Raw genomic sequence first — 25084 nt, 5'->3', positions numbered from 1 at the left:
GGCCAGAGGAGACCAGGGCCCTCGGTCAGGCACCAGAGCAGGTTGCTCCAGAGGGCCCTTCAGCCCGGCCGTCAGCGAGGAAGCGGGGCCCTGCGAGCCTGGCCCTAGAGGGTGCCTCCGCCCGGCAGCCAGGTGCTCTCTGGGGACTGCGTGGCAGCGCGGCCGGCCAGGGCTCTGCTCAGAGGCGGGTGGGTCCTGCCTTACGCGAGGGGTCACGGCCCTGCCAGCACAGGGACCAAGGGACAGGGAAAGCCGCTGGGCCTGCCACACTCACCTTGTGCTCCTGGATCTGCCTGAGGACAGTCTCCACCACGAAGCTGGGCGGCTCCGGGGCACTCAGGCTCCCCTCCGTCTGCCCCAGCCACTGCAGCAGCTCCTGCGCCGTGCCGTGGAACTCAGAGGTCAGCCTCAGCCCCTCGGCCAGATGCTCCTAGAGGAGAGAAGCCGCGGTTAAAGACATGGGCCTACGGGGAGAGCCGGCAATGGCGATGAGCCAGGCGCCAGCCACACAGGGATCCGACCAGCAGTGCCTGCTACAGCCTAAACTGCCCCCCTCCACACAGGGACACAGGGATCTCACTCGCTGTGCCTGCTACAGCCTAAACCGCCCCCCTCCACACAGGGACACAGGGATCTCACTCGCTGTGCCTGCTACAGCCTAAACTGCCCCCCTCCACACAGGGACACAGGGATCTCACTCGCTGTGCCTGCTACAGTCTAAACCACCCCCCTCCACACAGGGATCTGACCCCGGCTGTGCCTGCTACAGCCTAAACCACCCCCCTCCACACAGAGATCTGACCCCGGCTGTGCCTGCTACAGCCTAAACCACCCCCCTCCACACAGGGACACAGGGATCTCACTCGCTGTGCCTGCTACAGCCTAAACTGCCCCCCTCCACACAGAGATCTGACCCCGGCTGTGCCTGCTACAGCCTAAACCACCCCCCTCCACACAGGGACACAGGGATCTCACTCGCTGTGCCTGCTACAGTCTAAACCACCCCCCTCCACACAGGGATCTGACCCCGGCCGTGCCTGCTACAGCCTAAACCACCCCCCTCCACACAGGGATCTCACTCGCTGTGCCTGCTACAGTCTAAACCACCCCCCTCCACACAGGGATCTGACCCCGGCTGTGCCTGCTACAGCCTAAACTGCCCCCCTCCACACAGGGACACAGGGATCTCACTCGCTGTGCCTGCTACAGCCTAAACCGCCCCCCACCACCCAGAGACACAGGGATCTCACTCGCTGTGCCTGCTACAGCCTAAACCACCCCCCACCACCCAGAGACACAGGGATCTCACTCGCTGTGCCTGCTACAGTCTAAACCACCCCCCTCCACACAGGGATCTGACCCCGGCCGTGCCTGCTACAGCCTAAACCACCCCCCTCCACACAGAGATCTGACCCCGGCTGTGCCTGCTACAGCCTAAACCACCCCCCTCCACACAGGGACACAGGGATCTCACTCGCTGTGCCTGCTACAGCCTAAACCGCCCCCCACCACCCAGAGACACAGGGATCTCACTCGCTGTGCCTGCTACAGTCTAAACCGCCCCCCTCCACACAGGGATCTGACCCCGGCCGTGCCTGCTACAGCCTAAACCGCCCCCCTCCACACAGAGATCTGACCCCGGCTGTGCCTGCTACAGCCTAAACCACCCCCCTCCACACAGGGACACAGGGATCTCACTCGCTGTGCCTGCTACAGCCTAAACCGCCCCCCACCACCCAGAGACACAGGGATCTCACTCGCTGTGCCTGCTACAGTCTAAACCGCCCCCCTCCACACAGGGATCTGACCCCGGCCGTGCCTGCTACAGCCTAAACCGCCCCCCTCCACACAGAGATCTGACCCCGGCTGTGCCTGCTACAGTCTAAACCGCCCCCCTCCACACAGGGATCTGACCCCGGCCGTGCCTGCTACAGCCTAAACCACCCCCCTCCACACAGAGATCTGACCCCGGCTGTGCCTGCTACAGCCTAAACCACCCCCCTCCACACAGGGACACAGGGATCTCACTCGCTGTGCCTGCTACAGCCTAAACCGCCCCCCACCACCCAGAGACACAGGGATCTCACTCGCTGTGCCTGCTACAGCCTAAACCGCCCCCCACCACCCAGAGACACAGGGATCTCACTCGCTGTGCCTGCTACAGTCTAAACCGCCCCCCTCCACACAGGGATCTGACCCCGGCCGTGCCTGCTACAGCCTAAACCGCCCCCCTCCACACAGAGATCTGACCCCGGCCGTGCCTGCTACAGCCTAAACCGCCCCCCTCCACACAGGGATCTGACCCCGGCCGTGCCTGCTACAGCCTAAACCGCCCCCCTCCACACAGGGACACAGGAATCTCACCCGCTTTGCCTGCTACAGCCTAAACCGCCCCCCTCCACACAGGGACACAGGAATCTCACTCGCTGTGCCTGCTACAGCCTAAACCGCCCCCCTCCACACAGGGACACAGGGATCTCACTCGCTGTGCCTGCTACAGCCTAAACCGCCCCCCTCCACACAGGGACACAGGAATCTCACCCGCTTTGCCTGCTACAGCCTAAACCGCCCCCCTCCACACAGGGACACAGGAATCTCACCCGCTTTGCCTGCTACAGCCTAAACCGCCCCCCTCCACACAGGGACACAGGGATCTCACTCGCTGTGCCTGCTACAGCCTAAACCACTCCCCTCCACACAGGGACACAGGGATCTCACTCGCTGTGCCTGCTACAGCCTAAACCACCCCCCTCCACACAGAGATCTGACCCCGGCTGTGCCTGCTACAGCCTACACCGCCCCCCCTCCACACAGGGATCTGACCCCGGCTGTGCCTGCTACAGCCTACACCGCCCCCCTCCACACAGGGATCTGACCCCGGCTGTGCCTGCTACAGCCTAAAGTGTCCCCCTTCCAGCCAGGAAACCAACTGACTGTGACTGTTACAGCCCAAACTACTCCCCCACCTAGAAAGGGAACTGATTGGCTGTGCCTGCTACAACCTAAACTGCCCCCTTCCACCGAGGTAGCTCATCAGGTCTGCCTGCTACAGCCTAAAGCGTCCCCTCCTCTTCCAGCAAGGCAACCAACTGACTGTGCCTGCTACAACCTAAAACTAGTCCCCCACACAGCCAGAGAACTGATTGGCTGTGCCTGCTACAGCCTAAACTGCTCCCCTTCCAGCCAGGGATCTGACCAACTGTGCCTGCTATAGCCTAATCTACTCCCCCTTCCAGCCAGGGAACCTACCGACTGTGCCTGCCACAGCCTAAAGCACCCCCCTTCCAGCCAGAAAGCCAACTGACGGTTCTTGCCACAGCCTAAACTACTCCCCCCCAGAGAGACAATGTCTACACTACAGCTGTGTCTACACTGGGCCACTTAATCTGGAAAAGCAGCCGCTTTTCCAGAATAAGCTGCGAGCTGTCTACACTGGCTGCTTGCTTTTCCGGAAAAGCAATGATGATCTAATGTAAAATCGTCATTGTTTTTCCGGAAAAACTATGCTGCTCCCGTTCGGGCAAAAGTCCTTTTCCGGAAAAACTGTTCCGGAAAAGGGCCAGTGTAGACAGCACAGTAGTCTTTTCCGCAAAAAAGCCCCGATCGCGAAAATGACGATTGGGGCTTTTTTGCGGAAAAGCGCGTCTACATTGGCACGGACGCTTTTCCGGAAAAAGTGCTTTTGCGGAAAAGCATCCTGCCAATGTAGATGCGCTTTTCCGGAAATACTTATAACGGAAAACTGTTCCGTTTTAAGCATTTCCGGAAAAGGGTGCCAGTGTAGATGTAGCCTACACGTTTTTTGTGCAAAAACTGGCAGAGCATCCACATCTCAAGCATGCTTTTGCACAAGAAAATCAACAGAGCAGAGGGCTTTTGCTACAGCTCTTTCACAAAAAGGCAGGTAATAGAGATGTAGCCGTGTTAGCCTGGTCTTGCTGAAACAAGGTTTCAAAAAGGCAGGTGTGATGTAGTGTCAGTACCTTGAGCTGTGGGTGACCCCTACTGGCCTCTGTGTGTAAGCACTGTCCACCGGGGGGGGGGGGGGGGGGTACCTTAAGAGCCCCCATGACAGTGACCAAACTGGTTCTACCGGTTAAGGGAAGGGATGGAAAAGGAAGTGAGCATGCGGGGGAAGGGACAGTCTTGGGCCGGAATCATGAAGGATTTAGAGGCCCAGGCTCCCCCATCTCAAGGGGGGCTGAGGCATCCTAGGCCTGCCCTGGAACCAGATTCCATCTGTGCTGGGCTGTACCCTGGAGAGGCAATAAACTCCCCTGTTCTACTGGCTGGGGGAGTCTGTCCGGGCCACTACGGGGCTGCAGGAGACGGGAAAACCCCGAGGCGCCGTCACAATGGCCATTGGAGCTTTCTTGCGCAAGAGCACATCCCTTTGGAGATGCACTTTGAGGTCTGGACGCACTTTTGCGCAAAAACTCTTGTGGAAAATGCTTCTTCTGCAAGAACCCTGCAGTGGACATGAAGCCCCACCCAGGGATCTGGCACCGGCTGTACCTGCTACAGCCTAAACCGCCCCCTTTCACCCAGGGATCTGGCACCGGCTGTACCTGCTACAGCCTAAACCGCCCCCTTTCACCCAGGGATCTGGCACCGGCTGCGCCTGCTACAGCCTAAACCGCCCCCTTTCACCCAGGGATCTGGCACCGGCTGTACCTGCTACAGCCTAAACCGGCCCCTTTCACCCAGGGATCTGGCACTGGCTGTACCTGCTACAGCCTAAACCAGCCCCTTTCACCCAGGGATCTGGCACTGGCTGTACCTGCTACAGCCTAAACCGCCCCCTTTCACCCAGGGATCTGGCACTGGCTGTACCTGCTACAGCCTAAACCGGCCCCTTTCACCCAGGGATCTGGCACTGGCTGTACCTGCTACAGCCTAAACCGGCCCCTTTCACCCAGGGATCTGGCACTGGCTGTGCCTGCTACAGCCTAAACCGCCCCCTTTCACCCAGGGATCTGGCACTGGCTGTACCTGCTACAGCCTAAACCGGCCCCTTTCACCCAGGGATCTGGCACTGGCTGCGCCTGCTACAGCCTAAACCGCCCCCTTTTACCCAGGGATCTGGCACTGGCTGCGCCTGCTACAGCCTAAACCGGCCCCTTTCACCCAGGGATCCGGCACTGGCTGTGCCTGCTACAGCCTAAACCACCCCCTTTCACCCAGGGATCTGGCACTGGCTGTACCTGCTACAGCCTAAACCGGCCCCTTTCACCCAGGGATCTGGCACTGGCTGCACCTGCTACAGCCTAAACCGGCCCCTTTCACCCAGGGATCTGGCACTGGCTGCGCCTGCTACAGCCTAAACCGCCCTCCTTACAGCCAGGGAACTGACCGGCTGTGCCTTCTACAACCTACACCGCCCTCCTTCCAACCAGGGAACCAACCAGCTGTGCCTTCTACAGCCCTACTTCCAGCCAGAAAACCGACCGGCTGTGCCTTCTACAACCTACACCACCCTCCTTACAGCCAGGGAACTGAATGGCTGTGCCTGATACAGCCCAAACCAAACCCGACCGGCCGTGGCTACTACAGTCTACACCACCCTCCTTCCAGCAAGGGAACCAACCAGCTATGCCTGCTACCGCCTACACCACCCCCCTTACGGCCAGGGAACCGACCGGCTGGGCCTGCTACAGCCCAAACCAAACCCGACCGGCCGTGGCTACTACAGTCTACACCACCCTCCTTACAGCCAGGGAACTGACTAGCTGTGCCTGCTACAGTCTACACTGCCCTCCTTTCAGCCAGGGAACTGACCGGCTGTGCCTGCTACAGCCCAAACCACCCTCCTTCCAGCCAGGGAACTGACCGGCTGTGCCTGCTACAGCCCAAACCACCCTCCTTCCAGCCAGGGAACTGACCGGCTGTGCCTGCTACAACCTACATCACCCTCCTTCCAGCCAGGGAACCAACCAGCTGTGCCTGCTACAGCCCAAAATGCCCTCCTTCCAGCCAGAGACCCTGCCAGCTGTACCGGCTACATCCTACACCAACCTCCTTCCCACCAGGCAACTGAATGGCTGTGCCTGCTACAGTCTATACCACCCTCCTTACTGCCAGGGAACCAACCAGCTATACCTGCTACAACCTACACCACCCTCCTTCCAGCCAGGGAACTGACCGGCTGTGCCTGCCACAGCCCAAACCACCCTCCTTCCAGCCAGGGAACTGATCGGCTGTGCCTTCTACAGGCTACACTGCCCTCCTTCGAACCAGGGAACCAATCAGCTGTGCCTGCTACAGCCTATACCGCCCTCCTTTCAACGAGGGATCCGACTAGCTGTGCCTTCTACAGTCTAAAATTTCTGTCTTTCCATCCAGGGAACGGAGAACTGTGCCTGCTACAGCCTGCAACACTCTCCTTCCAGCCAGGGGGACAGACAGATTTGCAATCCCAGCCAATGGAAGTACCCCGCGTGCATGAGTCCCTAGCCCAGCCCTCAGGGACACACACACTCAAAAAAACCTGTGGGAGCACAAGACATGTGCATGTGGGTGCACACAGCATTGCAGCCAGTGGGGTCACACACAGTCCATGGCACGGGGGAGCTGGGGCAGACAAGCTGGGGAGGCAAATGCACACACATGCACGAGACGGCGCGTCGGTGGCCCCTAACCCCGCGAAAGATGCGACTCCGCCAGCCAGTGGAACAGAGAGTTTCTTGCTTCTCAGAGACACAGCCCGGCCTGGGCTCGCGATGGACGTTGGAGTGAGGGGCAGGCAGCCTCAGAGCCCTTGGGGTGGGGTCCACAGGGCCCCGAACTCCCAGGGCTCAGCTCAGCCTCTTCTCTCCATGTTTTCCCCAACCACCTGCCCCGCTCCCAGGCCTGCCCCCCAGCAGGTGTCCGTCTCCCCCTCCCCCCCTTTGTCTCCCCCTGGGAAGAGCCTTGTTACCTGCCCAGGCTGGGCCGAGGGGGCTGGGCCAATCCACACGTGGGGGAGTCCGTGGGAATCACACAGCGCAGCCAGGCGGGGACGCCGGGTTACAGAGCAGACGCCCCCCCCACGGCACAGCGCACACACACTCCCAGCCCCCAGGAGACACACGCACTCTCAGTGCCAGCCCATGGGACACACGCACACACAACCCCAGCCCCCCCCCACACACCTTCCTCTCCTGGACCTGGCTGTGGACGCTCTCCCATTTCTGCTCCAGGAGGTGCAGGCTGTGCTCAGTGCTGCAGGCCCGGGGCAGGCGCTGCAGCCGGTCCCTCACGCTGTTATACGCCTGCTGCTTGCTCTCTAGCTCCTTGCCCAGCTCCTGCGGAGGCAGCCCGGGCAGTGCTGGCCTGGCTTTGCTGTGGGGGCTGGGGCAGACAAGGGGGGCTGGGGGCAGACATGCTGTGGGGAATGGGGCAGATGTTGCTGCAGGGCTAGGACAGGCATGGGTGGGAACTTGGGCAGGCAGGGGGCTGGGGAAGACAAATGGGGTGCTGGGGCAGATGAGCTGAGGCAGACGGGGGGCTAGGGCAGGTGTGGCAGGGGTGCTGGGGCAGACGGAGGGCTGGGGCAGGTGTGGCAGGGGTGCTGGGGCAGACGGAGGGCTGGGGCAGGTGTGGCAGGGGTGCTGGGGCAGACAGGAGCTGGGGACCTGGGGCAGACGGAGGCTGGGGCAGGCAAGAGGCTGGGGGGCTGGAGGAGAAGGGGGCTGGAGTAAGCATGGCAGGGGAGCTGGGGCAGATGAGGGGCTGGGGCAGACATGCTGTGGGGGGATGGGGGAGATGTTGCAGCAGGGCTAGGACAGATGTGGGGGGGAACTTGGGCAGCTGTGGTGGGGGGCTAGGGCAGACAGGGGGCTGGGGCAAATGTGGGGCTGGGACAGGCATGGCAGGGGAGCTGGGGCAGACGGGGGGCTGGGGAAGACAAATGGAGTGCTGGGGCAGAAATGGAGGGCTGGGGGAGGCATGGTGGGGTGCTGGGGCAGATGGGGGGTCTGGGGCAGGTGTGGCAGGGAAGCTGGGGCAGACGGGCAGGGGCAGGCATGGCGGGGGGGCTGGGACAGGCATGGCAGGGGGCTGGGGCAGACGGGGGACTGGGGCAGGCGTGGCAGGGGAGCTGGGGCAGACGGGGGCTGGGGCAGGCGTGGCGGGGGGGCTAGGGCAGGCGTGGCGGGGGGCTGGAGCAGACGGGGGACTAGGGCAGGCATGGCGGGGGGCTGAGGTAGACGGGGGGCTGGGGCAGACGTGGTGGGGGGCTGAGGCAGACGGGGGGCTAGGGCAGGCATGGCAGTGACGCTGGGGCAGACGGGGGGCTGGGGCAGGCGTGGCGGGGGGCCTGGGGCAGACGAGGGCTGGGGCAGGCGTGGCGGGGGGCTGGAGCAGACGGGGGGCTAGGGCAGGCGTGGCAGGGGGCTCGGGCAGACGGGGGACTAGGGCAGGCGTGGCGGGGGGCTGGGGCAGACGGGGGGCTGGGGCAGGCGTGGCGGGGGGCTCGGGCAGACGGGGGGCTAGGGCAGGCGTGGCGGGGGGGCTGGGGTAGACGGGGGCTGGGGCAGACGTGGCGGGGGGGCTAGGGCAGGCGTGGCAGGGGGCTCGGGCAGACGGGGGACTAGGGCAGGCGTGGCGGGGGGGCTGGGACAGGCATGGCAGGGGGCTGGGGCAGACGGGGGACTGGGGCAGGCGTGGCAGGGGAGCTGGGGCAGACGGGGGCTGGGGCAGGCGTGGCGGGGGGGCTAGGGCAGGCGTGGCGGGGGGCTGGAGCAGACGGGGGACTAGGGCAGGCATGGCGGGGGGCTGAGGTAGACGGGGGGCTGGGGCAGACGTGGTGGGGGGCTGAGGCAGACGGGGGGCTAGGGCAGGCATGGCAGTGACGCTGGGGCAGACGGGGGGCTGGGGCAGGCGTGGCGGGGGGCCTGGGGCAGACGAGGGCTGGGGCAGGCGTGGCGGGGGGCTGGAGCAGACGGGGGGCTAGGGCAGGCGTGGCAGGGGGCTCGGGCAGACGGGGGACTAGGGCAGGCGTGGCGGGGGGCTGGGGCAGACGGGGGGCTGAGGCAGGCGTGGCGGGGGGCTCGGGCAGACGGGGGGCTAGGGCAGGCGTGGCGGGGGGGCTGGGGTAGACGGGGGCTGGGGCAGACGTGGCGGGGGGGCTAGGGCAGGCGTGGCAGGGGGCTCGGGCAGACGGGGGACTAGGGCAGGCGTGGCGGGGGGGCTGGGGCAGACGAGGGGCTAGGGCAGACGGGGGACTAGGGCAGGCATGGCGGGGGGCTGGGGTAGACGGGGGCTGGGGCAGACGTGGCGGGGGGGCTAGGGCAGGCATGGCGGGGGGCTGGGGTAGACGGGGGCTGGGGCAGACGTGGCGGGGGGCTCGGGCAGACGGGGGCTGGGGCAGACGTGGCGGGGGGGCTAGGGCAGGCATGGCGGGGGGGCTGGGGTAGACGGGGGCTGGGGCAGACGTGGCGGGGGGCTCGGGCAGACGGGGGCTGGGGCAGGCATGGCGGGGGGCTCGGGCAGACGAGGGGCTAGGGCAGGCGTGGCGGGGGGCTGGGGCAGGCGTGGCGGGGGGCTGGGGCAGATGGGGGACTAGGGCAGGCGTGGTGGGGGGCTGGGGCAGATGGGGGACTAGGGCAGGCGTGGCGGGGGGGCTGGGGCAGATGGGGGACTAGGGCAGGTGTGGCGGGGGGCTGGGGCAGGCGTGGCGGGGGGCTGGGGCAGATGGGGGACTAGGGCAGGCGTGGCGGGGGGCTGGGGCAGGCGTGGCGGGGGGCTGGGGCAGGCGTGGCGGGGGGGCTGGGGCAGAGGTGCTGCGGGGTTGCTTGGGTCTGGCAGGGAGGGCTCACCAGGTGCGCTGCCAGCTTCTCCTTGGTGGTCTCAGGGTGGTCCCAGGCGGGCGTGGAGAAGAAGAGCCGCAGCTCCACATGCTCCAGCCACTGCTGCAGATCCATGATCTCCAGCGTCACGTCCTGCACCTGCGGGAGGGACAGAGTGAGCAGCCGGCCCGGGGCTGCGTGGGACCGGCCCTACAGCCCGGCAGAGTGCGGGCCAGCCAGCTCCCTGGCCGTGTCCCATAGGTTCCTGCCATAGCCCAGCCGGCCAGCTCCCCCCGCAACATCCCCATGTGCTGCGGGTTCCTGCCACGGGCTGGCTGGTTCCCCCCCAAAGTCCCAATGCGCCACAGGATCTCCTGGCTCACCGTGGCTGTGGCCAGCATGAGGCCTGGGGAGGGGCTGGCCCTGGGAGCTCTCCCCGCTGGCCGTGGCTGTGGCTAGCATGGAGCCTGGGGAGGGGCTGACCCTGGGAGCTCCCCCAGCTGGCTGTGGCCGTGGTTAGTGTGGGGTCTAGGAAGGGGCTGGCCCTGGGAGCTCTCCCAGCTGGCCCTGGCCGTGGCTAGCGTGGGGTCTGGGGAGGTGCTGGCTCTGGGAGCTCTCCCAGCTGGCCGTGGCCGTGGTTAGTGTGGGGTCTAGGAAGGGGCTGGCCCTGGGAGCTCTCCCAGCTGGCCCTGGCCATGGCTAGCGTGGGGTCTGGGGAGGTGCTGGCTCTGGGAGCTCCCCCAGCTGGCCGTGGCCGTGATTAGTGTGGGGTCTAGGAAGGGGCTGGCCCTGGCCGTGACTAGAGTGGGGTCTGGGGAGGTGCTGGCCCTGGGAGCTCTCCCAGCTGGCCGTGGCCGTGGCTAGCGTGGGGTATGGGATGGGGCTGGCCCTGGGAGCTCTCCCAGCTGGTCATGGCCGTGGCTAGCATGGGATCTGGGGAGGTGCTGGCCCTGGGAGCTCTCCCAGCTGGCCATGGCCGTGGCTAGCATAGGATCTGGGGAGGTGCTGGCCCTGGGAGCTCTCCCAGCTGGTCATGGCCGTGACTAGCATGGGATCTGGGGAGGTGCTGGCCCAGGGAGCTCTCCCAGCTGGCCGTGGCCGTGGCTAGCATGGGATCTGGGGAGGGGCTGGCCCTGGGAGCTCTCCCAGCTGGCCGTGGCCGTGGCTAGTGAGGGGCCTGGGGAGGTGCTGGCCCTGGGAGCTCTCCCAGCTGGCCGTGGCCGTGGCTAGCATGGGATCTGGGGAGGTGCTGGCCCAGGGAGCTCTCCCAGCTGGCCATGGCCGTGGCTAGCATGGGATCTGGGGAGGTGCTGGCCCAGGGAGCTCTCCCAGCTGGCCGTGGCCGTGGCTAGCATGGGATCTGGGGAGGTGCTGGCCCAGGGAGCTCTCCCAGCTGGCTGTGGCCGTGGCTAGCATGGGATCTGGGGAGGTGCTGGCCCTGGGAGCTCTCCCAGCTGGCCGTGGCCGTGGCTAGCATGGGATCTGGGGAGGTGCTGGCCCTGGGAGCTCTCCCAGCTGGTCATGGCCGTGGCTAGCATGGGATCTGGGGAGGTGCTGGCCCAGGGAGCTCTCCCAGCTGGCCGTGGCCGTGGCTAGCATGGGATCTGGGGAGGTGCTGGCCCAGGGAGCTCTCCCAGCTGGCCGTGGCCGTGGCTAGCATGGGATCTGGGGAGGGGCTGGCCCTGGGAGCTCTCCCAGCTGGCTGTGGCCGTGGCTAGTGAGGGGCCTGGGGAGGTGCTGGCCCTGGGAGCTCTCCCAGCTGGCCATGGCAGTGGCTAGAATGGGATCTGGGGAGGTGCTGGCCCAGGGAGCTCTCCCAGCTGGCCATGGCCGTGGCTAGCATGGGATCTGGGGAGGTGCTGGCCCAGGGAGCTCTCCCAGCTGGCCATGACCGTGGCTAGCATGGGATCTGGGGAGGTGCTGGCCCTGGGAGCTCTCCCAGCTGGCCATGGCCGTGGCTAGCATGGGATCTGGGGAGGTGCTGGCCCAGGGAGCTCTCCCAGCTGGCCATGGCCGTGGCTAGCATGGGATCTGGGGAGGTGCTGGCCCAGGGAGCTCTCCCAGCTGGCCATGGCCGTGGCTAGCATGGGATCTGGGGAGGTGCTGGCCCAGGGAGCTCTCCCAGCTGGCCATGGCCGTGGCTAGCATGGGATCTGGGGAGGTGCTGGCCCTGGGAGCTCTCCCAGCTGGCCATGGCCGTGGCTAGCATGGGATCTGGGGAGGTGCTGGCCCAGGGAGCTCTCCCAGCTGGCCATGGCAGTGGCTAGAATGGGATCTGGGGAGGTGCTGGCCCAGGGAGCTCTCCCAGCTGGCCGTGGCCGTGGCTAGTGAGGGGCCTGGGGAGGTGCTGGCCCTGGGAGCTCTCCCAGCTGGCCATGGCCGTGGCTAGCATGGGATCTGGGGAGGTGCTGGCCCAGGGAGCTCTCCCAGCTGGCCATGGCCGTGGCTAGCATGGGATCTGGGGAGGTGCTGGCCCAGGGAGCTCTCCCAGCTGGCCATGGCCGTGGCTAGCATGGGATCTGGGGAGGTGCTGGCCCAGGGAGCTCTCCCAGCTGGCCATGGCCGTGGCTAGCATGGGATCTGGGGAGGTGCTGGCCCAGGGAGCTCTCCCAGCTGGCCATGGCCGTGGCTAGCATGGGATCTGGGGAGGTGCTGGCCCTGGGAGCTCTCCCAGCTGGCCATGGCCGTGGCTAGCATGGGATCTGGGGAGGTGCTGGCCCAGGGAGCTCTCCCAGCTGGCCATGGCAGTGGCTAGAATGGGATCTGGGGAGGTGCTGGCCCAGGGAGCTCTCCCAGCTGGCCATGGCCGTGGCTAGCATGGGATCTGGGGAGGTGCTGGCCCAGGGAGCTCTCCCAGCTGGCCATGGCAGTGGCTAGCATGGGGCCTGGGGAGGTGCTGGCCCAGGGAGCTCTCCCAGCTGGCCATGGCCGTGGCTAGCATGGGATCTGGGGAGGTGCTGGCCCTGGGAGCTCTCCCAGCTGGCCGTGGCCGTGGCTAGCATGGGATCTGGGGAGGGGCTGGCCCTGGGAGCTCTCCCAGCTGGCTGTGGCTGTGGCTAGTGAGGGGGCTGGGGAGGTGCTGGCCCTGGGAGCTCTCCCAGCTGGCCATGGCCGTGGCTAGCATGGGGCCTGGGGAGGTGCTGGCCCAGGGAGCTCTCCCAGCTGGCCATGGCCGTGGCTAGCATGGGATCTGGGGAGGTGCTGGCCCTGGGAGCTCTCCCAGCTGGCCGTGGCCGTGGCTAGCGTGGGGTCTGGGGAGGTGCTGGCCCTGGGAGCTCCCCCAGCTGGCCGTGGCCGTGGCTAGCATGGGATCTGGGGAGGTGCTGGCCCAGGGAGCTCTCCCAGCTGGCCATGGCCGTGGCTAGCATGGGGCCTGGGGAGGTGCTGGCCCTGGGAGCTCTCCCAGCTGGCTGTGGCTGTGGCTAGTGTGGGGCCTGGGTAGGGGCTGGCCCAGGGAGCTCTCCCAGCTGGCCATGGCCGTGGCTAGCATGGGATCTGGGGAGGTGCTGGCCCAGGGAGCTCTCCCAGCTGGCTGTGGCTGTGGCTAGTGTGGGGCCTGGGTAGGGGCTGGCCCTGCCACGTGGGTCCGTGCACCTGGCTGAGGTTGTTCTCCAGCTCCAGCTGGCGGCTCTCGGTCTGGCTCCGCACGAAGTCCCAGCGCTGGTTGAGCTGCTGCAGACTGCACCGCAGGGTGTCCGGGGCGTCCCCCAGGCTGCAGAGCAGCAGCCCCTGCCCGGCCTCGTTCACAGCCTGGACGGTCCGGGCATGGGACATGACGTCGTTTCTCAGCACCTGTGGGAAGGTGGAGCCTGGGTAGGGTCCGCCCCTCTGCCCACCCAGCCCCCGTCCACATGAGCACTGCCCTGACAGCAGCCCCAGGAGCTATGGCTGCCCTGCTCAGTGGGCTGTGCAGTGCTCTGCAGGAGGGACCCCCACCGCTCCCCTTCGGCACTGGGGTTCCTTGCCCAGGCCCGGCGGCACGGCCCTGGCACCTGGCACCAACAGGCCTCCCTCGGCTCTCCTAGCCAGCCCTTGGTGTGGGCCACTGGGACGATGGAGGGATTTCCTTTGTGCTTTGCAAGAGCATGCGTGTGCCTCAGTTTCCCAGAGGTGGGAGATGGGGCCAAAGGGCCAACTCCAGAGAGAGTGGGTCCTGGGAAGGGCTCCCACAGGCAAGGGAATTCCTCTGGGGACGTGCGGAGACGCCTGGGACTCCAGGACAGGCATCTCTCCATCTACTGCGGCAATCCAGGGCTGGGCCTGAGGACACATCTCCAGGGTTCGGAAGGAGCTAGCCACAATGTGGGAACCATTGGTGTCAGGATCATGCCAGCAGCCAGGGGACTAAGGGGTTAACGATAGCCCTCACTTAACAGGTCGTTTCAGCCAATAGGAATGCAGGTAGGAATTTCAAAGCGGGACAAAGGAATTGTTGGGTTTTCCTTCCTTTGTCCTGGGCAGTCCGCCGGGTCAGGACGTCTCCCTCTAAGAACAGATGCTTCCCTGTCTGCAAGGGGGGTAAAGTTGAGATCAGTCCGTTTGGTTTTATTGTTTTATGGTTGGGGAAATGGGATCAGCTCTGTGCATTTCAAAATGGGTTTTGCTCTCCGTGGTAACTCAGCTCCTGGCCCGTGGTAAACGTCTCCTCCACGACTGTGTTATTTGTTACTGTTCCATCTAGTCAGTGTCCTTGCAAGGGAACGTTGTGGGGAGAGTAAAAGTTCTTTCTCTTTCCTTCTTACGAACCTGGGTTGGTTAATGGTTGTGTCCTGGGTTGCACGTTAGGGGTGAGATTTCCCAAGTGATTCTCCCCCCGATTTTTGTATCAGTACTTGGGTGGTGGCAGCGGAGATTTTATCCCCCAAATCTAGGTTGTTAAGATTTTGGGGGGAAGTTTTCTACCAAAGCCTGGTAGAGAAGTTTTGGGGGACTTTTGCTGGCCCCCACGTCTGCGTTTATCGTGCCAGAGTGGGGAAGGAGCCATGACAGTTGGCCACTAGCCATGGGAACTCCGGGAGATGGCTTAGCCCCAAGCTCCGCCTGCCCCTTACCTTGTGCTTGGCCAGCTCAATCTCACAGCTCTGCAGGTCCAGGCCCGGCGGGCTCCAGTCCTGCAGCTGCTCCGCCGTGCGGGAAAGCCAGTGTGCCAGCTCCTCCAGCTGGGTCTGGAACTGCCCCAAGCCCAGCAGTGCCGCTTCCAGCTGGTGCTGGGAACAGGAGGGGCGGTGTGACTGGCTGCAACACGGCCCCACAGATCCCTGCCGCAGCCTGTCACGTTACTGGATCGTATGGGGAGCAGCCAGGTCACTGCTGCGCCCATGGGGGGGGGGGGTAGCCCCAGAAGTTGGTTCAAAGGGGCCATGTGCCACGGAGTCTGTATATTCCATTCATGTGATTGTATAATGTCTGTGTGCATAGCTAGGGATACGTACTCTGTGTGAATACGGGAAACTTCTCTGTCTGAGGCAGAGCAATAGGCGAGGAATGCTCAGCCCATGGACGTGCTAATGAGCAAAGCTCCCCGGAACAATGGACCTCTGGAGGCCAAAGACACTCCTGGCCACTGGCCATGTGACTCTCCAACTTGGAAGAGACCATGAAGCGCTATAAAAGGGGCATGCAGCACGCTCCCTCTTGGTGCTCAGCTCAGCTCTTAATCCCAGAGGGTATGTCTACACTACCCCGCTAGTGCAAACTAGCGGGGTAATGTATGCATACCGAACGTGCAAATGAAGCCCGGGATTTGAATTTCCCGGGCTTTATTTGCATAAGCCGTCCGGCGCCATTTTTAAAAGCCGGCTTGTTCGAACCCCGTGACGCGCGGCTACACGCGGCACGGGCTAGATAGTTCGGACTAGCAAGCCATTCCAAACTATCTAGCTCGTGGAACGAAGTGTACCGGTAGTTCGGAATAGGAAGCGTAATCCGAACTACCTAGTTCGTACCGCGTGTAGCCGCGGGCATGGAGTCTGAACTAGTGGACATTTAAAAATGGCGGCACCCGGCAAGATGCAAATGAAGCCTGGGAAATTCAAATCCCGGGCTTCATTTGCAACTCCGGTTGCCTACATTAACCACCCTAGTTCGAACTAGAGTGGTAGTGTAGACATACCCTGCCAGAGGAGGCTGTGAAGGCTAGGGCTATAACGGTATGTCTACACTAGCCCCCTAGTTCGAACTAGGGTGGCTAATGTAGGCATTCTAACTTGCAAATGAAGCCCAGGATTTAAATATCCTGGGCTTCATTTGCATGTTCCCGGGCAGGCGCCATTTTTAAATCCCCTTCCGGATTTTTTAAAGCCCGTCCAGAGACATTCCACGGAGAGTGGAGCCCGGGAGGCACCAGCGGCACTGAAGGGACTTTCCTGCAAGCCCTGGCCTGGGACGTGGGCCTGGCATCTGCCTGCACAGCCCCGAGTCCTGCCGGGCCAGGGGGCGGCCGTGGGACTCCCCACGGCACCCTGGGACACATGTCTGTGCAGGACAGAGGGATCCCTCCGTGTGGGCGAGGGTACGAAGAGGGCCCAGGAATCCCCCCTCGCCCCTCAGTCCGGCTCCTCGCCTCCCCGCAGGGTCTGTGCTGGGAACCGAAGCGCCGAGAGGACTGAAGGGCCCATCCCAGCTGCGGACGTGCCCCCGAGACTGGACGTAAGCCGGTAGGCTGCTCCGTCTCTGCCACCCCCAAGCCAGGACCTGCAGGGCCTGTGCCGCTGGCGTAGGAGATTCCTTTAGCCATTCCGACTTCCTTCCTTCTTTCTTGGATGGGTGGGGGATGGGTTACAACCTCTCCCCTGTGTGAGGACTGGGGGGGGCACAGGGAGCACTGGGGTGTCTGAGGGAGGTGGGGGATGGGTTATAACCTCTCCCTTGTGTAAGGTGGGGCTGGGGAGGCGCAGGGAGTGCTGGGGTGTCTGAGGGGAGGTGGGGGATGGGTTATAACCTCTCCCTTGTGTAAGGTGGGGCTGGGGAGGCGCAGGGAACACTGGGGTGTGTGAGGGGAGGGGGGATGGGTTATAACCTCTCCCTTGTGTAAGGTGGGGCTGGGGGGGGGGGGCGCAGGGAGTGCTGGGGTGTCTGAGGGGAGGTGGGGGATGGGTTATAACCTCTCCCTTGTGTAAGGTGGGGCTGGGGAGGCGCAGGGAACACTGGGGTGTGTGAGGGGAGGGGGGATGGGTTATAACCTCTCCCTTGTGTAAGGTGGGGCTGGGGGGGGGGGCGCAGGGAGTGCTGGGGTGTCTGAGGGGAGGTGGGGGATGGGTTATAACCTCTCCCTTGTGTAAGGTGGGGCTGGGGGGGCGCAGGGAGTGCTGGGGTGTCTGAGGGGAGGTGGGGGATGGGTTATAACCTCTCCCTTTTGTAAGGTGAGGCTGGGGGGGCGCAGGGAGCGCTGGGGTGTCTGAGGGAGGTGGGGGATGGGTTATAACCTCTCCCTTGTGTAAGGTGGGGCTGGGGGGGGGGGCGCAGGGAGTGCTGGGGTGTCTGAGGGGAGGTGGGGGATGGGTTATAACCTCTCCCTTGTGTAAGGTGGGGCTGGGGGGGCGCAGGGAGTGCTGGGGTGTCTGAGGGGAGGTGGGGGATGGGTTATAACCTCTCTCTTTTGTAAGGTGGGGCTGGGGGGGGCGCAGGGAGCGCTGGGGTGTCGAGGAGATTTGCTGAGGAGGCTCCTTGCTGGCCAGAGTGGTGGCTGACGTGCTCGGTGCAGCTGGTTTGGTGCCTTAGGGTGTGTCTAGACTACAGCATTTTTTCGAAAAAACTTCCCCTGCATCTAGACAGCTGCCACGTTCTTTCGAAAGTCAATCAAAAGAACTTGGCAGTTTTTTCGACCGCGGAAACCCTCATTTTACGAGGAAGAACGCCTTTTTTCGGAAGTGCTCTTATAGGGAGGACTCTGATAACCTTATAGGGAGGACTCTGATAGCCTTATAGGGAGGATCTAGGCTGGGGCTCTAAGTAGCCCTGGTCTGAGCAGCTTGCCCTGACTTGACCCTCTCAGCGGTGCCCAGCCCGCCTGTTGTATTACACCCACCCAGCCTGGGCCCCGTGACCAGACCTAGGGACCCCGCCCAGCCTGGGCCCCATGACCAGACCTAGGGACCCCACCCAGCCTGGGCCCCGTGACCAGACCTAGGGACCCCGCCCAGCCTGGGCCCCGTGACCAGACCGAGGGACCCCGCCCAGCCTGGGCCCCATGACCAGACCTAGGGACCCCACCCAGCCTGGGCCCCGTGACCAGACCTAGGGACCCCGCCCAGCCTGGGCCCCGTGACCAGACCGAGGGACCCCGCCCAGCCTGGGCCCCGTGACCAGACCGAGGGACCCCGCCCAGCCTGGTCCCCGTGACCAGACCGAGGGACCCCACCCAGCCTGGGCCCCGTGACCAGACCGAGGGACCCCGCCCAGCCTGGGCCCCGTGACCAGACCGAGGGACCCCGCCCAGCCTGGGCCCCGTGACCAGACCGAGGGACCCCGCCCAGCCTGGGCCCCGTGACCAGACCGAGGGACCCCGCCCAGCCTGGGCCCCATGACCAGACCTAGGGACCCCGCCCAGCCTGGGCCCCATGACCAGACCTAGGGACCCCGCCCAGCCTGGGCCCGGTGACCAGACCGAGGGACCCCGCCCAGCCTGGGCCCCGTGACCAGACCTAGGGACCCCGCCCAGCCTGGGCCCCGTGACCAGACCGAGGGACCCCGCCCAGCCTGGGCCCCATGACCAGACCTAGGGACCCCACCCAGCCTGGGCCCCGTGACCAGACCTAGGGACCCCGCCCAGCCTGGGCCCCGTGACCAGACCGAGGGACCCCGCCCAGCCTGGGCCCCGTGACCAGACCGAGGGACCCCGCCCAGCCTGGGCCCCGTGACCAGACCGAGGGACCCCGCCCAGCCTGGTCCCCGTGACCAGACCGAGGGACCCCACCCAGCCTGGGCCCCGTGACCAGACCGAGGGACCCCGCCCAGCCTGGGCCCCATGACCAGACCTAGGGACCCCGCCCAGCCTGGGCCCCGTGACCAGACCGAGGGACCCCGCCCAGCCTGGGACCCGTGACCAGACCGAGGGACCCCGCCCAGCCTGGTCCCCGTGACCAGACCTAGGGATTCCGCCCAGCCTGGGACCCGTGACCAGACCTAGGGACCCCGCCCAGCCTGGGACCCGTGACCAGACCGAGGGACCCCGCCCAGCCTGGGCCCTGTGACCAGACCGAGGGACCCCGCCCAGCCTGGGCCCCGTGACCAGACCGAGGGACCCCGCCCAGCCTGGGCCCCGTGACCAGACCTAGGGACCCTGCCCAGCCTGGGCCCCGTGACCAGACTGAGGGACCTCGCCCAGCCTGGGCCCCGTGACCAGACCGAGGGACCCCGCCCAGCCTGGGCCCCGTGACCAGACCGAGGGATCCCGCCCAGCCTGGGCCCCGTGACCAGACCGAGGGATCCCGCCCAGCCTGGGCCCCGTGACCAGACTGAGGGACCTCGCCCAGCCTGGGCCCCGTGACCAGACCGAGGGACCTCGCCCAGCCTGGGCCCCGTGACCAGACCGAGGGACCCCGCCCAGCCTGGGCCCGGTGACCAGACCGAGGGACCTCGCCCAGCCTGGGCCCCGTGACCAGACTGAGGGACCTCGCCCAGCCTGGGCCCCGTGACCAGACCGAGGGATTCCGCCCAGCCTGGGCCCGGTGACCAGACCGAGGGACCCCGCCCAGCCTGGGCCCCGTGACCAGACCGAGGGACCCCGCCCAGCCTGGGCCCCGTGACCAGACCTAGGGACCCCGCCCAGCCTGGGCCCGGTGACCAGACCGAGGGACCTCGCCCAGCCTGGGCCCGGTGACCAGACCGAGGGACCCCGCCCAGCCTGGGCCCGGCCAGTGACACTTGTGACTGAGGGGCCAGAAGAGCCCTACCTGGCGGCCCACCGTCTCCTCCTCCAGGCGGTCCCAGCGCTGCCGGAAGTCACTGAGCAGAGCTGGGGGGCCTCTGTCCACAGCCCCACCGTGGTGCCGCAGGCTCTCCACTTCTACCTTGCACTGGTACAGCTCCCTCTTGAACTCCTGCTGGGACAGGACCAGAGCTGCTGGCAGCTCCCGGCACTGCCGCTCCATGGCCCCGGCTTGGCCCCCCGAGCTCGCGGTCTGGGATTCTGCACCCCCATCTCCTCTGGCACCCCCGCACCTCCCCCGGAGCAGCTCCTCAGCCCCACCCCCGCCAGGCTCCAGGTGCCAGGGAGCAGACAGCCTTGCGTGTGCAGCACTGGCTCCCCGGAGAGGTGAGACGCGGTGCCGGCAGCCACCTGCCATGCCAGCACATCCGGGCCCAGCTGGAGCATTTCCCACCTTCAGCTCTGCCAGCTGCTGCCTCACCAGCTCCAGGTCCCCCCCAACCAGGAACTCCTCCGCCATGCGCAGCTCCGCCGTGGCCAGCCAGTCACAGAGTCTCTGGGGAGGAGGCAGGGACAGCGGTTAGGGGCCCAGAGGGCGCATGCCCTCGCACTCAGAGTCCCAGGGCGGTCAGGAGACATCGGGTCCGGCCCAAGACCAGGGCAAGACCCACCCGCCTCAGCCTTGACAGCCAGGGCCGCACCAAGGCAGGCCGCCTGCACCCCCAGGGACGGAGAGTCCTGCCCCTCCTCAGGTCCCCTCCCCGCCTGACAGGCCTGGGCGCTCGGGCGAGCAAGGCAAAGGAGTGGGGCCCTTCTGGCTGCTCCCTGCAGACCTGGGCTTCCCTCCCCGCCCAGCGCCCAGCCCCTCACCTGCATGGCCTCCTGGTAGAGCAGCACGGCCTGGAGCTGCTCCTGCAGGCGGTCCTGCCGCTCCGTCCACACCCTGCTCAGGCTGTGCCAGGACGCGTACAGCTGCAGGGCCACAGAGCGGGGGAGCAGCGCCACGATCAGCCTTGCACTGCCCCCCGGAGCCCAGCGACGGCCCCCCGAGCCCCAGGACAGCCCCCTGAGCCCCAGCGACCTGCTGACGGCCCCCCCGAGCCCCAGGACAGCCCCCCTGAGCCCCAGCGACCTGCTGACGGCCCCCCCCCCGAGCCCCAGTGACCTGCTGACGGCCTCCCCGAGCCCCAGGACAGCCCCCCTGAGCCCCAGTGACCTGCTGACAGCCCCCCCGAGCCCCAGGACAGCCCCCCTGAGCCCCAGTGACCTGCTGACGGCCCCCCCCTGAGCCCCAGTGATCTGCTGACAGCCTCCCCGAGCCCCAGCGACAGCCCCCCGGAGCCCCAGTGACCTGCTGATGGCCCCCCTGAGCCCCAGTGACCTGCTGACGGCCCCCCCGAGCCCCAGTGACCTGCTGACGGCCTCCCCGAGCCCCAGTGACAGCCCCCCGGAGCCCCAGTGACCTGCTGATGGCCCCCCTGAGCCCCAGTGACCTGCTGACGGCCTCCCCGAGCCCCAGCGACAGCCCCCCGGAGCCCCAGTGACCTGGTGATGGCCCCCTGGAGCCCCAGTGACTGCCCCACACAGCCCTGTCCACTCTGCCCCACAGGGACCCCAGCCACTGAGACACTGAACTTTCTCCCTGAGCCCCACCCACCCTGTTCCTTGGGGCCCCACCAGCGTCACCCCACAGAATTCCATCTGTTCCTCCTAGAGGAAACCCCTTCCCATTCCGCCCCATGGGAGCCCCACGACTTCTGTCCCATGGGGATCCAGGCCCCAGAAGGGCCCAGGAAGTCTTCCCCCTGGAGCTCCATTCGCTCCCCCCCACAGGGAGCTCCACCCCCAGGATTCCTGCCCATTTAACCCCACAGTGGTCCCCTCACATGCTCCAAGGGGCCTTCTCCCCAGCCCACCCTTCAGGGGCCCCAGGCCTGCCCCCCCAGGGCCCCGTCACACCCCTCACATCGTCCAGGCTCTTGGTGACGTCTGGCTTGTCCGGGTCTCCGCAGGCCGCCATCAGCTCCACGCCCAGGCTGCCGAGCGCGTCCAGCTCTCCCTGCAGCGCGTCGATCTCCTCCCGCAGCGCCTGCGGGCACGTGGCAATGGGCACCCAGTGCAGCTCAGCCCTGCCCGCGCCCGGGCTCTGGCGGCTCGGCTCAGGGGAAGGGACCGTGGCACCCTGCCCCCCGCCCAGCCCCAGGCCACTCGGTACCTGCATGGCGCAGAGCGTCGCACGGATGCCGTCGGGCTCAGAGCCGCCTTCCTCCGAGCCCAGCACCATCTGCTGGGTGTCGGTGAGCGTGACGGCCAGCTCGGCGAGCCCCTGCCAGAACCGGTCGGCCAGCGCCAGCAGACCCCTGAGCCAGCGGCCCCTCTCCTCCCCCTGCCCGCACAGGCAGCTCCATCGGCTCTGCAGCTGCTCTGTGCGCTCCTGGATCGCTGCAGGGCCGGAGAGGGGCATGAGGGGCTGGAGAGAGCCCCAGCCGAACGCCAGCACCCTGCGGGCACCCAGCACCCTGCAACGCAGTGGCGCCCCCAGCCCCGGGGCATCGCCCAGCCCCCCACCGGGCCCGGTGCACCGCCCAGCCCCCCACCGGGCCCGGGACACCGCCCAGCACCCCCCCCAGCCCTGGGACACCCCCCAGCACCCCCCCAGCCCTGGGGCACCCCCCAGCACCCCTCCCGGCCCCGAGGCACCCCCCAGCACACCCCCCCCCGGCCCCGGTGCACCGCCCAGTCCCCCACTGGCCCCGGGACACCGCCCAGCACCCCCCCCAGCCCTGGGAAACCCCCCAGCACCCCCCCCAACCCCAGGGCACCCCCCAGCACCCTCCCCGGCCCCAGGGCACCGCCCAGCACCCCCCCCCGCGGCCCCGGGACACCGCCCAGCACCCCCCCCAGCCCCAGGACACTGCCCAGCACCCCCCTCCCGGCCCCGGGGCACCACCCAGCACCCCGCCAGCCCCGGGACACCCCCCAGAACCCCCATCCCAGCCCCGGGGCACCGCCCAGCACCCCCCCAGCCCCGGGACACCGCGCAGCACCCCCCCAGCCCCGGGGAACCGCCCAGCACCCCCCGCCAACCCTGGGACACCGCCCAGCACCCCCCCAGCCCTGGGACATCCCCCAGCACCCCCCCCCCCCAGCCCCGGGGCACCCCCCAGCACCCTCCCCGGCCCCGGGGCACCGCCCAGCACCCCCCCAGCCCCGGGACACCGCGCAGCACCCCCCCAGCCCCGGGGAACCGCCCAGCACCCCCCGCCAACCCTGGGACACCGCCCAGCACCCCCCCCAGCCCTGGGACATCCCCCAGCACCCCCCCCCCAGCCCCGGGGCACCCCCCAGCACCCTCCCCGGCCCCGGGGCACCGCCCAGCACCCCCCCCGGCCCCGGGGCACCGCCCAGCACCCCCCCCGGCCCCGGGGCACCGCCCAGCACCCCCCCCAGCCCCGGGACACCGCCCAGCACCCCCCTCCCAGCCCCAGGGCACCCCCCAGCCCCAGGACACCGCCCAGCACTCCCCTCCAGGCCCCGGGACACCGCCCAGCACCCCCCCCAGCCCCGGGGCACTGCCCAGCACCCCCCCAGCCCCGGGGCACCGCCCAGCACCCCCCCCAACCCCGGGGCACTGCCCAGCACCCCCCCCCCAGCCCTGGGACACTGCCTAACACCCCTCCAGTCCCAGGGTACCATCCAGCACCCCCCCCCCTCCCCAGCCCTGGGGCACTGCCCAACACTGGGGCGGTTGCTGGAGCTGAGAGCCTGTTTCCCAGGCAGAGCCTGGCAGGGCAGTGACCCCGGTACCTTCCGCTGCGGCGCTGGCGCCAGCTGTCTGCACGCTGCCCAGCAGCTCGGCCCCCTGGCTGCGCACGGTCTCCAGCGCTGCACCCAGCTTCTCCAGCTCGCCCAGCACCAGGCTGTTCTCACAGATTTGCTCCCGCAGCTGCGCCACGTCGCCCCGGACCACGGGGGGGTCCTGCACCCGGCTCTGGAGCCGCTCCAGGCTCTCCAGCAGCAAGTCCATGCGCTCCATGAGCTGTAGGAGACACGCAGCCAACCGGGGCTTCCTCGGGGCCCAAGGGAAGAGCCCCCAGCGCTCTGGCTGCCTAATGGGGCTGGGGCTGGCTGAGAGCCGGGGTGCAGCTTGAGTGTAGCCCAGCCCAGCGCCCCCAAGCAAGGTGGCTACATGAGCAGGGTCTCATGTGGGCTGGGGAGCACCCGGGTGCCCATCAGTGGCACCCCTAGGGCCGGCACCCGGGATCCCTCCCTGGGCATCGAGCGGTGGTCCCAGCCAGCCCATCCTTCACCACCCATGGTGTGGGGCTGGCTGGGATCCTGGAGACAGGGCAAGGTCTGCTCTGACCCACCACCTGCACAGGGGCCACAGGCAGGGCACAGCAGGCCTGGGCGTGGTGGGTGGGGGTCTGGGCTGCTGGCCCAGCTCGCAGGCAGGCTGTGATCTTGTTGGACCTCACAGGTCACTGCTGCAGCCCCTGCGCTCCACTGACCAGTCTTGCCAGCGCTGCTGACGGAGCGGGGACTGTGTCACGTTGCACGTGTCCGACCGTCTTGGCTGCTCTGTAGTGACACCGGGTGTGTGCCTCAGTTTCCCTGAGCACTGCACTGGTGCCCGGCAGGGGATGGGAGTGCTGGCTGTGACTCTCAGGGTATGTCTACACTACCCTCCTAGTTCGAACTAGGAGGGTAATGTAGGCATACCGCACTTGCAAATGAAGCCTGGGATTTGAATTTCCCGGGCTTCATTTGCATAAGCGGGGAGCCGCCATTTTTAAAACCCCGCTGGTTCGAACCCCGTGCAGCGCGGCTACACGGGGCACGAACTAGGTAGTTCGGACTAGGCTTCCTAGTTCGAACTACTGTTACTCCTCATTCCACGAGGGAGGCTGCCCAGCCCAGCACTACACCACGGCTCAGGCTGCTTCGTAGCCTGGGTCCAGGTGGGAGATGCAGCCAGGGGACACCTTTCGCCTGGGAAGCTGGACACAGGAGGGGGCGGGGCTGTCTGCAGAGCTGGGCAAGAGTCTCCACTGGCTTAGGATGCAGGGAGTCTAGCTGGATTGGGGGGCAGGGCCCTGGCTCCCCCTTTCCCCTGAGACAGGCCGGGCTGGCGGCTCCTGGTTCCTGTAACAGCAAGTCTGTTCTATGCTGTGTCCCTGGGGGTACGTCTACACTGCAGCGCTAATTCGAATTAACTTAGTTCGAATTAGTTAATTCGAACTAAGCTAATTCGAACTAGGCTTAATCCTCGTAAAATGAGGTTTTCCTAGTTCGAACTAAGCGCTCCGTTAGTTCGAATTAAGTTCGAACTAGCGGAGCGCTAGTGTAGAGCCTATGAAAGTTAGTTCAAACTAACGGACGTTAGTTCGAACTAACTCTGTAGTGTAGACATACCCTGGGAGCCAACAGACCTTCTCTTCTACCTGCC

The 25084-nt window shown here is 66.3% G+C and overlaps 1 protein-coding gene across 4 annotated transcripts in view; it reads right to left on the bottom strand.

The window, feature by feature from the left end:
• The window catches only part of LOC142825942 (microtubule-actin cross-linking factor 1, isoforms 6/7-like), a 186953-nt gene that overhangs the window by 84653 nt on the left and 77216 nt on the right, over positions 1-25084 (bottom strand). For all 4 annotated transcript variants that reach the window (XM_075918189.1, XM_075918188.1, XM_075918187.1 and 1 more), the window contains 11 exons: positions 23443-23674; positions 21851-22077; positions 21602-21724; positions 20506-20607; positions 20090-20191; positions 19661-19807; positions 14819-14974; positions 13362-13559; positions 9798-9926; positions 7131-7283; positions 275-430 (listed from right to left, as the gene is read on the bottom strand). In XM_075918189.1, coding sequence (XP_075774304.1) covers positions 275-430; positions 7131-7283; positions 9798-9926; positions 13362-13559; positions 14819-14974; positions 19661-19807; positions 20090-20191; positions 20506-20607; positions 21602-21724; positions 21851-22077; positions 23443-23674 — 1725 coding nt within the window. The remainder of the gene's footprint in view (positions 1-274; positions 431-7130; positions 7284-9797; positions 9927-13361; positions 13560-14818; positions 14975-19660; positions 19808-20089; positions 20192-20505; positions 20608-21601; positions 21725-21850; positions 22078-23442; positions 23675-25084) is intronic.

Source organism: Pelodiscus sinensis, unplaced genomic scaffold (assembly GCF_049634645.1).
Source record: "Pelodiscus sinensis isolate JC-2024 unplaced genomic scaffold, ASM4963464v1 ctg119, whole genome shotgun sequence".
NCBI lineage: Eukaryota > Metazoa > Chordata > Testudines > Trionychidae > Pelodiscus > Pelodiscus sinensis.
This window is presented reverse-complemented; position numbering and strand designations above follow the sequence as displayed.